The 12,839-nt window shown below is 49.2% G+C and overlaps 1 protein-coding gene across 1 annotated transcript; it reads left to right on the forward strand.

The window, feature by feature from the left end:
* Positions 1–1,007: 1,007 nt before the first annotated feature.
* On the forward strand, positions 1,008–12,405 carry LOC122379050 (E3 ubiquitin-protein ligase MARCHF5-like). Its single transcript, XM_043360919.1, has 6 exons — positions 1,008–1,250; positions 1,687–1,777; positions 9,214–9,328; positions 9,638–9,768; positions 10,198–10,638; positions 10,993–12,405. Exons 1-6 carry the CDS (start codon positions 1,192–1,194, stop codon positions 11,083–11,085), a joined length of 930 nt encoding a protein of 309 aa, XP_043216854.1. The 5' UTR covers positions 1,008–1,191; the 3' UTR covers positions 11,086–12,405.
* The last annotated feature ends 434 nt before the right edge of the window (positions 12,406–12,839 follow it).

Genomic DNA, 12,839 nt, shown 5'->3' on the forward strand with positions numbered 1-12,839 from the left:
GTGGCGAGGTATGGAAATATTGCCACGTAAGGTAACCTTGGCTGCACCCTCCATGTCTCTTCTCGGGCAAAAACCCGTGGTAATATTTTTGCTGGTGGATGATACTTGCATCTGACCACTGGGCTTGGTTCTATTCGGAGTTCAGATTTCTCGCAAGATTGTGGAGTTAAGTGTTTAGAAAATACCAGCGGTCATTCCTATGAATTCGAGCCTAACTAGAGGAGTGGTGCCGGTGGTAACTGGGAGTTGATCAAGGAATGGTGGATGTAACTTTAGCCAGCCTGATATTCTTTTCTATTCGTCCTAACTCTAAGAGGCCTCTTCTTCAGCCAGCATCAGCCTACGCCGCGTATATCTATCTAGCCTCTCTAGCCAGAGGTGGAGATCTCGGGGGGGGGGGGGGGGTCAGGACCCCCCTGAAAATGAATTACTGCTATTTAAGTCAATGGTACTGCATCCAGCCCGTCTCCATCTGCCCGGCCTGGACCCCCCCCCCTCCCTGAAATTTTGACAGATCTCCACCCCTGTCTCTAGCTACTCCACTCATCGCTTGCCCCAAATGTGCATCGTGACCCGGCGGAAAATGGTTAAGAAGAGTCCATTTTTAAAATTCACGGAAAGCATCGATGATAAAGCTTCAAAGACATTAGCAAAGCAGAAAAATGTGATGTGAAGTGTAGTAACTCTAGATAATTACTCAATACTCATGTCATTATCATTATGTGTTCCCTCAGCTTATCAATTCGTGGTCATGACCACTATTACAAGTCCAGGGTTTTGCATCACACAAACTGTCTTTATTGAATCACGCAATAATATGACGTCATCAAACGAAAAGAAAATAATTGAATGTTCATTCAAACATCGAATCAATTTCAAAATAATTTTGCTTCTTGCAAAATTTGTGTATTTCTTACAAAAAAAACGAGTAATAGAGTAAATTTGACATTTTTATTCCCAAACAACTTTTAAAATAACCAGTCCGGCCATAATTTTGCATGACGTCATTTAAATTGAAACGTGTGCATAGACTTATTGAACTGTAAACAACAGACTTTCGGGAAGAAATCACCACACATAGGGGTGATTAAAACGTAGATTGATAATACATCGGAACTCGCTTTTGAATAAATAAAGGTGGTCGGGCTATATTTCAGACTTTTCCCATTTATTTTCTCCGTGTTTTCCGAAATGTCTGGAGCAACTCGACATGCATCCAAAAGCAGTAGCACCGGAAACGAAGAGGACAGGTTCGTTGTTTGATAATGCTTTTGACTATCGATTCAATCCTATACGATCATAACCTTAATTTGAAGCATAAATGGTTGGTTGCCTCTAATTGCCATAGCTATGTTAGTCTTAATTGCAAACATTCTCTAGTCATTGGTAGCCTCAAAACATTCCAGTGCATGGAGTAAATTCAGTTGCGGAACCAAGGCCAAGGGGAGCATTTCAATTTGAGGCATTTAAACTTTACCCCGCTGACCCTACCCTTGGTACTTGATGTTGACAACTTTTTGCAGTTTTCCTCACATAGAAAGAAATCTTCAGTTTGACCCAAAACTGCACAGCTGAGCAAGATGCTCTAAGGAGGGATTTCCAAGAAGTTTTTGGAAATCTGATAAACGCTAACATTAAATATCTATGTTTTGGGTTTTCAGAGTCTAAACTCTGCCTTTATTGCAGGAGGAACTGCTGGGTGTGCTTTGCATCAGATGAAGATGACCGCATGGCCCTGTGGGTGAAGCCCTGCAGATGCAGAGGAACTACAAAATGGGTATGCATCCTTGTTTGGACATCTCTCTGGAGTCTGCTATGTGCAATGGATGGGGAGGGGCTCTCTGGCCAGGGAGTGTGTGGTTCTGCAACAGATGATTTCTCCAGGATTGCTCAGGATATTTCACTGAGCTGTATTTCAGCTTACCTGACCCTTGACTTAAGCCTGACATTTTAGAATCTAGCCCATTTTTAACCTCACCTCAGCTGTTTACTTGGCTGTCAATTCATTACACCCTTGTGAACCTTGTCTCAGCACGTGACGTTTATTGAATCCGTGTCAACCAAGGCTATGTAAAACCATGTCAACAAATGCCGCAACTATTCTGCCGCAATATTCCGACACATCTCCCCCTTTTTACTGAGACACATCTTTCTACGCAAACGACACCGGCTCTGAACTAAACATCGGCACAACACAGCGGCCCTCTACAGATCCAAACGCGTGGGGGCCACCGAGGCGCGTCCCGATCGTGTCAGGATTGGGCGCGCGGGCTGACGCGACGGGGGCGGAGCTGGCTTTGTGGTCCGCGGCGACGGCTGCTCGGGCGACCTCTGGATCCGCGGGGTCTGCGGCCGCTCGTCTTCCGTTCCCCCTGTGGCCGCTGGAGTCGGAGTCATGTGACCGTCTCCGTTATGGGCGAGCGGTCGGCGGGTGTCCGGGACGTACGGAACGTCGACTGGCTGCAGGTTTCGGCGGTTACGCACATGATACGTCCGCTCACCGGCTCGACCGATGATCTGCTGGGGATCGGTCCAGCAGCGCTCTCCTGGCAGGCGGGTGAGGACGACATCACCGGGCCGAAGAGCAGGCAGCGGCCTGACTCCATGCCTCCTGTTGAAGTCAGCAGTGCTCTTGCGCTCGGCTTCGTCCGCCCGGCGAGCGATGTGAGCCATGTCTGGCCAGCGTGGCGCGAGATGGGCCTTAGTCGTCGGTAGTCGCGATCGAAGCTGGCGGCCCATGATCAGCTGGGACGGCGTGCATCCTGTGACGTCGAGCGGCGTTGACCGGTACGTCAGAAGCGCGAGATACGGGTCTGGCTGAGCCATGATTCTCTTCGCAGTCTGGACGCCTCGCTCAGCCGCGCCGTTTCCCTGGGGGCAGTACGGGTCAGACAGAGTGTGGAGGAACCCGTAGTGCCGCGCGAAGTCAGCAAACTCGGCACTAGTGAATTGAGGTCCACCGTCTGACCGTACTTCCTCGGGGATGCCCCATCTGGCGAACAGCGACTTCATGTGGTTGATCACCTGCGCGCTGGTGGTACTTCTGAGGTGTTCAATCTCTATCCACCGGCTGAAATAATCCACGACGATCAGATACATCTGTGAGCCATATTGACAGAGATCCGCACCGATCTTCATCCACGGACGCTCTGGCAGTCCCCTGGAGACCATGGGTTCTGCGTGCTGAGCTCGACGGTTCGTTTGACAGAATCTACATGATCCTATCCAACTCTTGAGGTCAGGACTCAAGCGAGGCCACCACACCGAGGCGTGCGCTCGCTCGCGGGACTTTGAGAGACTCATATGCCCATCGTCGTGGATCCGTTGCAGCATTTGGGCTCTCAACGACTCTGGGATCACTATTCTGCCATCGAACATCAGAAGAGACACGCCCAGGACACTGAGATGGCCTCTCACCTCGTAATACGGCGAGAGATCCTGCGACCTGCAGTTCCGCGAGGTTTTCTGGCCACCCATGTAGAGTGTAGTAGATCACTTGCTTGATCTCGGGGTCTTCCTGCTGCTTCGTCTGGATCAGCTGAAGCATATCTCCAGACGCTGGCAGGTGGGACGCCACGTAGTTGACGTGAGCATCGACGTCACGCTGCAACTCGTCCGCCACTCCTCCAGGCGGGCCTTGCAGCGGATGGCGCGACAGGAGGTCTGCCACTATCAGCTTCCGACCTGGAACATAGACAGCGGTAGGGGCATACCTGGCGAACCTCATCAGTAGTCTCTGGCACCGCAGCGGTGTGTCCGACAGGTCCTTCTTGTTGATCAGTGGCACCAGTGGACGATGGTCCGTCTGCAGCTCAAACTCGATGCCACACACGAACGTGTGGAACCTCTCGCACGCCCAGACAGCTGCCAGGCACTCCTTTTCTATTTGCGCCCAGCGTTGCTCCACTTTCGTCAGCATGCGAGAGCAGTAGGCGACTGGGCGCCATTGCTCTCCGTGCTTCTGTAGCAGGACACCTCCGATCCCATACGAGCTGGCGTCTGCAGACACCACAGTCGGCTTCGTGACATCGAAGAATGCCAACGTCGGTGCTTCTGCCAGCATCTTCTTGGCTTTCTTGAAAGCGTCTTCTTGTGCCGCATCCCATGTCCACGCGGCATCAGACTTCAGCAGTGCATTCAGCGGCTGCAGGACAGCTTGGGCGTTCGGCATGAATCTCGTCAGGTACGTTATCATACCCAGGACCTTCCTCAGTTCTGCGACGTCCGTCGGCGGGTTCAACTTCAGCACAGCTTCAACCTTCACCGGACTGACCTTGATACCCTGGCCAGTGATCACGTGTCCCAGGAAGGTTACTTCTTGTTTCTGGAAGCTGCATTTCTGCTTGTTGAGCTTCAGTCCGCTCGCTTTGATCCGTTCTAGCACCGCTTTGAGTCTTTGGTCGTGTTCCTTCTCGTCCCTTCCGAAGACGAGGACGTCGTCCATCGAGCATATGACGCCCTCCAGCCCTGTCAGAAGTTCGGTCATCTTGCGCTGGTAGATTTCGGGGGCGAGCGTGATTCCCATCGGCAGCCTGTGGTACTTGTATCTGCCGAAAGGCGTGATGAAGGCCGTGCATGCTTGTGCACTCTCATTTAGCGGAATCTGGTAGAATCCCGATGCTGCGTCGAGCTTCGAGAAGATTCTGGCTCCAGCCAGCTTCCCTGTGAGCTCCTCAAACGTGGGTAGCGAGAACTTTTCTCTCTTGACGCTCTGGTTCAGTCGCTTGTAATCGACGCAGATCCTGACCTTCTTTTCGCCTGTACCCTCTTCTCTTTGCGGTTTTATCACTGGCACCATGGGTGCACACCAGTCCGTGGGTTCAGTTACTTTAGAGATCACTCCCTTTTCCTCCATTTCCGTCAGAGACTTTTTCACAGCTTCCATCAGTGGGATGGGCACCCGTCTGGCAGCGCTCACTGCATATGGCACTGCGTCTTCTTTCATCTTGAATGACACCGAGTCGGTGTTCCATGTCCCGAAGCCAAACAGGCTTTCATCTTCCACTGCTCCAACAAACTGAATCAGACGGAGCGTCTGGGCTGCGGAACGGCTCAGCAGATTTCCACAGCCTCGAGGGGTGTCTGGAAGCACATATACATCCATCAGGACAGTTGTGTTCTGTGATTTGCTGCGTGCTTCAGCTTGGAAGACACCGATCACTTCCAGTCTTCCAGCTAGCGTCATCAGCTTCTTCTCCGGGGCCTTCAGACTGGGCTTGGAGACCATCTTGTCGAACGTTTCTCTGCTGATCAGACTCACATCGGCACCTGAGTCAACCTTGAATGGAATGACAGCTCCACACATCTCGAGGTAAGTCATCCAAGCCTCACCTGGCTTTTCCATGACATCTCCCAGGAATATGCCAGTGTTCTCTTCTCCATCATCTTCATCTTCTTCAATCACTTCTCTGATCCTGCGTCCTCGGCTGCTCTGGCCTCTTCCACGCTGTGGGTTCCGTGACCCTCTCATCTCCTGCTGCTGTGGCTGTGGGGTCAAACAGGCTCGTGCAAAGTGATTGAGCATGCCACACTTGTTACACCGCTTCCCATACGCTGGACAGCGTCCCGGCCTTGTCATGGCTGAATTTGCAAAACTTGCACTGGGGGTACTTTTGGCCATCATATTTCTGCCCTTGGGCTTGTGACCCCCTCACAGCATTGACTGCGGCTTCAGCGGCCCGTCCTTGCCTCACATCGGAGTAGTTTCTAGCATAGTCCAGGACAGACGCAAGGGTGACATCACTTTTGGTGAGGTGAAGGAGTTCAAGCTTTTCCGACAGGTCAGAGCTCGCTACACCGAGAATGAACTGATCACGAACGCGCTCCTCTTTGGACCCACCAAACTCACAATCTGCTGCCAGGACATGCAAAGCTCGTGAGAACTCCTCCACGGACTCACCTGTTGCTTGAACTCGTTTTGAGAATTGTTTTCGCAGCCTCAGAACGTTTTTACGGGGCTGGAAATAGTCATTAAATTTTCCAATCACAGTGTCAAAATCCTGTTCACTTTCCGCACTCAGGTTGAAAGTCGCCATAATATCTTCAGCTTCCGGGCCCATACAGTACTTTAGGGAGGCCACCTCAACCTGAATTGCTCCTGTTTCATTTTCCAGTTTTGTGAGGAGTCTGAATGTCACATACATTTTTCTCCATCTGAACCAGCCTTTAGGGTCAAAGTCAAATCTCTCCGGCGGCGCGTACTGGGCCATGTTCCGACGCTTTTATCACAAGCGGTCAATATTCCAAGTCACGGCTGATCAAAATTCAAATTCAAAATCCGCAAGAAATCCAAATCCACGTTCAAATCCAGGTCCCACGTGGTTTCGGCACCATGTCTCAGCACGTGACGTTTATTGAATCCGTGTCAACCAGTGTTGCCGTTGGGAATTTTCGACGCGTACCAGATTCTGAGTGAAAATGTACCAAAACGAACCTATTTCGTACCATATGGGGTATGCCAATGTACCAAGTTATGTACCATTGTATAAAATACATCAAAACGTCATAGATCAGCAAGATTCTATATAAATTCCGGTCAATTTCTGTGTTTGGTGCTCATATTTGGATATATCAGGATGTGATATGCAACATCTGCTGTCCGTATTCACTTCATACTCGTAATATGAGTTGCTTTAACCGCATTGATGTTACGTAAGTCAGGCTAACAATAATTGTAACTTCTCATGCCTACAATATTGCTAAGGAATATAGTTATAGTTCTTTTTTTCAACAGCGGTTTGGCTCCAAGTTGATTATCGAAGCTCTCACGTTAGTTTTGGCAACTTCAGCGTCTGGCCAATTCATAATTTCTTACCAGTAAAATATTCAATTTCAAATTTGCTCGGTAAATACATGCAAATTGTATCTTCAAAGATTATCATACTATGATGACGTCACTGGTGGCAGCTGGCAGCTTATATCCCTACGGTGGCTTAATGTGTCGACGAATTTGAGGAAAATTTCAGTTTCATTGTTACCGAGGTCAGAACGGAGTAAATAATTCTGTCCATGGTAGTTATAGGTATACTGGTTATACATTACATTGCAACTTCGACAACATGACATCACTGTTCCAATGTTTAGTTCTAAAAAGTACGCATCAGCATGGAATTTATCGGGAATAAATCACATGTTAAAATAAGGCGACGTTCGATTTTCTCAAGCTCAGTTTTTGGTCGTTTGTACGCGTTTTACGTGCTTAGTCGAAAAATGTACTTGAATTCAAACCGGTTTTGAAAAAAAAACGAACTACAGAAATATGCTTAGGAAGATGCTTATTTAGGTGGTCTTCCTGTTACAGCATATTCGTTTTAATATTGATACTGATTGATTTTTGGAGGCAGAAATCTATAAATTTAACGTAAAAAGAAATGCTTGCGCGAAACCGTGAAATGTACCAGATTTGGGCCTCATTGTACCAGCGTACCAGAAAGTGTTGAAATGTACCAGATCTGGTACAATCGTACCATAGCGGCAACACTGGTGTCAACCAAGGCTATGTAAAACCATGTCAACAAATGCCGCAACTATTCTGCTGCAATATTCCGACACAAACCTCATCATGGTAAAAAGGTTTTTCACATTTGAAAATGTGAAAAACCTTTTTTTAAAGCTTTTGGTTGGTAATGAATTGTATGAGTTAATAGGCAAAGTAGCTAGCTTTTGAGCTTTTTTACCATTTGTATAGGTATTACAGATTTTACTCATGTTACCTGATCTTTGGTTAGTGAAATTACTGTCCCCCTGAAACCTTGACAAGGAAGTAGGTATCAAAATTGCTTACCTACTTAGCCCCCCCCCCCCAAAAAAAAAACACCTAGTCCCAGCTAAGCATTCATAATCATAGTTTCATAGCTTGTGCTCTTTGCCTGCCTATGTGCTCTTTTTTTGCTTTTAACATCTAGTGTGACATGTCTTACATGTCTGTCTTGTGATTAAGCTACTTGACCTCACTTAAGTCAGTTTAGGTCATAGCCATTTTTGGTAATAACTCCAGACCAATTTGAGATAGGCATGTGCCTGGTTTGGAAATATAGGTACCAATGAGCTTATAATAAACTGCCAAATTAAATGATTTGCAACATCTGAATCATCTGAATCTGAAAACACCTGAATTAGATTATCACTCTGAATGGTGTTCAGTCATCAGTGGGGTCCCCCAAGGTCCAAGGATCAGTGTAGGAACCAGTCCTGTTCATTATGTTTGTAGATGAGCTTTCAGACATTGTGGGCAGCAACATGAAAATGTTTGCAGATGACGCGAAGATATACAGGTCTATTCAGTCACAGGAATATGCTGAGATTCTCCAACTGGATATATCATCTTTTTAGAAGTGATCTCAGGACTGGCTTTTGGAATTTAACCCTCACACTCCTAGGGGGTCTGAACGCCCCCCCCCCTCCCCACGATTTCGCGAATAACTCGCTCAAAAAGCGGCCCATCGTGACGAAACTTTTAGTACCCTCGAGCCTATCAATTTTACACCTACTCTGAAAATGTCATGACCCTTACCCAAACGAACTGGACCTGTGACCTGTTTCTCTAAGCTATCTCAGGCCAGAATCGCGATTCGGCGTGATATTGCATATCATCTGCGCGTCTCCAGTCTTTTTGTGGATGCAAATGTTCCAACTTCAAATATGTGAAATAGTGTTTGTTCCATGCGTTATGGTGGGTGTCAAGGTCTTGAGGTCAGCTCAAGGTACGGGGTATAATCGCTGTTCGCCCCCTTGCCGTTTCGCCCCTGATCGAGCTAGAGCTTCGCGGAAAATACGAGTGTGCTGCCCGTGACGAGAGGAAGCCGATGATACCCAATTTTAAGGTCCTCGGTCATTGGTTGACCTTCCAGATCAGGTCAATGATCCAAAAGTCGGAAAATCGGGACCTGTTAGAACATCGCCCCCTATACGGGCGAGGTTTAAATCAGATCGAAATTCGAAACAGGCGATTCTACTCCGTCTGTTTAGTGCATAGCTAATTGTTAATAAAACTTTAAAATAGTTGTTACAGTTCATAAACATTTATGCATAAGTTAACAGAAATACTTCATACGTTGGAATGTCAGTTGTTGGCTTGTGAAAATGATCCACCTTTGTGCTTATTTGTGAACCGACGTATTTATTTACGCAAATGCCCATTGTATTCGGTAGACCCTTGGTCAATGAACAAACAAACAAGCAGGAGTTGACGTGTTTGTTTTGTCTTACTGTCAGGTGCACCAGACGTGTCTGCAGCGCTGGGTGGACGAAAAGCAGCAAGGCAACGCCATGGCGCCCGTCCGCTGCCCGCAGTGCAACACAGAGTACATTATCATCTTCCCACAAATGGGTGAGGCTGCTGGATAAACTGGGGCTTCCTCAGTTATAGCCTTCTAATAATGTTTGCTGGTTGTTAATGGAACTTCTACCGGCAGCAGTTCAAAATAGTAACTAGTAACTACCTGATGGCCTTTGAGATATCGTTTGCTCGTTAGTCATTATGTTTAATTTGATCTTCCACACATAAGCTTTCGCACGCGGCCAGACTGATGACCCGCGGGCGGTCACGGCCGCTCACGACCCCAGCGCCCCTGGTGACGGCTGCCGCAACTATGGTTGACTTGTCACTGCCTCCCTCCCGGTCCGCGTTTCTGCGCAGGTCCGGTGGTGATGGTGATGGACCTGATTGATGAGTTCATCAGCCGCTCGTGCCCGTTCGTGGCCGCCGGCGTGGTGATCGGCTCCGTCTACTGGACGGCCGTCACGTTCGGCGCTGTCACCGTCATGCAGGTGAGACCGAGGGCAGACGGGACAGATCTTCATGAACAATGAAAATACGTGTTACATGCAGATTACAATGCTGAGCGCATGAGGAAATCAGTTTACAATGCATATTTACTCATGTATTCCCGGTAATAGCGATAATCCGTAAGGTCCTGTAAACACTTACGAGTTAATATTCATAATACGGCAATTATGTATGTTTTCCAGAACAGCTTATGATTATATATTCCTAGTTATGTCTCGTGGATAAGGTCTTGATGCTATTCGGACAACAGGATTGTACGAATCAAGCAGACATACTTGCAGCTTCCTTATTCAACCGGAGAACTCACCGTGCTTGACGGTGAGATCCGAAGGTGTAGCACATGAAAATGTGGCGATATCGACACAATGTCCGTTCTCTCAGTGTGACGCTGGTTCCCGCTCTCCATACAGGTGGTGGGTCCGCGCCAGGGCCTGGCCGCCATGGAGCAGGCCGACCCCATCTTCCTGCTGGTGGGTCTGCCCACCATCCCGCTGCTGCTCATCATGGCCAAGATGGTGCGCTGGGAGGAGGCGGTGCTGCGCTTCCTGCGCTCCAGCGCCGTGCGGCTGCCGCTGCTGAAGCACCTGATGCCGCCGCCCCCGCAGCTCGTCTCACCGGCGCAGCCGTACGTGGACACGCTGCCGCTCAACGACCCGGCGTCGGCGACGCGCGTGCTCTGCGGCGCGCTGCTCTTCCCCACAGTGGCCACGCTGGCCGGCAAGGCGCTGTTCGAGAGCGTGCCCAGCCGGCTACAGCGCACGCTGCTCGGCGCCGCCGCCTTCGTGGCCGTCAAGGGGGCGCTGAAGATCTACCACAAGCACAAGCAGCTCATCAGGCTGAGCCTGAGACAGGTGGGTGGACGGGACGGACGGGTATAGCTGAGGATGGGTATCAGGACGGGCGGATGAGACTTACCAGGACATTATCAGGACGGCTGGCGGGTGCTCGAGGTCCAGCACCAGAGGATCGAGGTCTCGTACTAGGGAGAGTGATTCGAGTCTGGCTGGGTCTTGTGATGGTAGCACTTATAGACAGTAACTACTTGTACGGGTTGAGGGACGAGGGTTCGTCTTTCGTACTGATATTACTGGAGATTGGGGATTTCAGTGTCCATGATTTGTAACTTGATGCAGGTGCTGCGTATTTAGCAGCGTGCAAGTATATGCTGCTTTTTGGTAATTAATTAAACTCCTTTGCTGTCGCAGGTGCTGAACTTTGACGACGAGAACGCAGTGAACATCCGACAACGTCAGGCGCGGGAGAACGGCAACAGCGAACGACGGGAAAACGCACAGTGAGCGGTACTGAACGACGGGAAAACGCCCAGTGAACAGTACTGATCATCAGTGAAAAGTGCTGAACGGTGGATAACACCAAGTGAACAGCCGAACAGCGGGAAAACGCCCAGTGAGGCAGTGAGCACTGCTAGACGTTGGGAACATGCCCAGTGACCTATGCTTATTGGCGGGGAAACGTTCAGTGAGGTGTGCAAAACTGCGGGAAAACGCCCAGTTAGGGCTTCACCGAGAGCAGCAAAACTTAATCTGCCTGCTGGGGCGTCCTTGCTGCACTGGTCGGGAAGCAGTGCCGGCGCCTCTAGCCGTTCTAAGTGTGAACACTGGGCGTAATGGCAGGAGTCTGCACTACGACTCGCCGTTCGCAGCGCGGCAGGCCGTGAAATGTCGCTCGAACACTCGGGCCGTGTTGTCAGCGGCTTGTGTAGAGATAACTCGGTAATCTGGACGCAGACGGGACGCGATTGCAGCGCGTCCCTGATGATGAATTGTGCGTGGTGTTGCTCGCTTTCTCCATGTATGCTTGTAAGCCACATGACGTGATAACGATATAGAATCCTGTGTACGGGACGATAGGCGTAGTCGTTAGAATATGATGGGCTGGCACATGCTGAATTCAAGGTGTTCTCTGTATTGAGCACTAGGCGTGCTTATGACTAAGAGGCCTGGAAGCATGATTCTCTGGCAACGTGATCACGTCTGTAGTTCTGCAAACGCTGGTACAAATGATAACGGTAGAGCAATGGATTGATGGGCGTTATGTTCAATGTTTTGAATTTGAACAGAGTGCTGCGCGCGCGGTGCGACAGCTGCTGTTAGCGCCATGTAAGTTGTAACGTCAGGTGGTGTATGATGGCGTCTGATGCGAATTAACCTATCGGTCCAGATGCTACGCCGCGCAGAGCAGCGTCATCTGTGACCTCTGGCCGATGTTGTACATTACTGACGAGCGACCCGAGTCGTCGAAAGCCTCCGCTAGCTGTACAAGAGAGTATCTTGTCTCCGAATTACGCGGCCCAGGTCGCCACTGCAGCTTCTGGAAAGTTATGGATGTTTGATGTGTCAAGCCTGGCCAAGCCAATTCTGAAGTAAAACCATGTGACTTGATCCTAATCTTACACCGTACAAGTTGTGTATAGCTTACGGTGTGCTCGGAGCTTCTCGCATCTTATGTGGATTAAGTTTCAGTGCGGGGATTTTACGTTCCGTGAGAAGGTTATCCAATTTATTCACGTTTGGCGCAGGATCAGCGTACTCGTTTAAGAAGTCTTATTCAATATTCGTTCTTTCATCGATTAATACAGCTGATACATTGGAAATGTGCCCACTAAATCTTTTGTCTGAGCAGTCTGAAAGCTGGTTGTCACCAGCAGTTATTGACCGTTGTTAGGACGTCATTGACGTTTGAGGTTTCGGGTTCTGACGCCGAGTGGCATGGGTGCTTCGTGTGAGTGAGTGGTACCGGTCACCCATCGGAATAACGACACCCACTCACTTTTTTCTTGTCAAATGGGAACGGCTTGTCCATGGCTGATATCCCGACTCTGTTTTCAACAGAGTCGATACCCCCGACATGTTTTCAGATGACCGGCTTTTACATGAGCATAGTCGTAGAAATACCGTTGCATCGTAGCTAAAATCAAGATTCAGCCTGTGACGTGTGGCTCGAAACATGATTCCCAATCCCGCGAGATAATTAACCATATAATCACCACCGTACGGTTATTATCTGGCTGAGTAGGTCTTGAACAGGCGAA

The sequence above is a fragment of the Amphibalanus amphitrite genome, unplaced genomic scaffold (genome assembly GCF_019059575.1).
Source record: "Amphibalanus amphitrite isolate SeventyFive unplaced genomic scaffold, NRLGWU_Aamphi_draft 000070F_arrow, whole genome shotgun sequence".
Lineage (NCBI taxonomy): Eukaryota > Metazoa > Arthropoda > Thecostraca > Balanomorpha > Balanidae > Amphibalanus > Amphibalanus amphitrite.

Excerpts from the sequence above, each read along its gene's own strand:
- LOC122379050 (XM_043360919.1), top strand. The coding sequence starts at position 1,192 with ATGTCTGGAGCAACTCGACATGCATCCAAAAGCAGTAGCACCGGAAAC. Across the intron at positions 1,251-1,686 it reads ACCGGAAACGAAGAGGACAG|GAGGAACTGCTGGGTGTGCT; the intron begins GTTCGTTGTTTG and ends CCTTTATTGCAG. Across the intron at positions 9,329-9,637 it reads TATCATCTTCCCACAAATGG|GTCCGGTGGTGATGGTGATG; the intron begins GTGAGGCTGCTG and ends GTTTCTGCGCAG.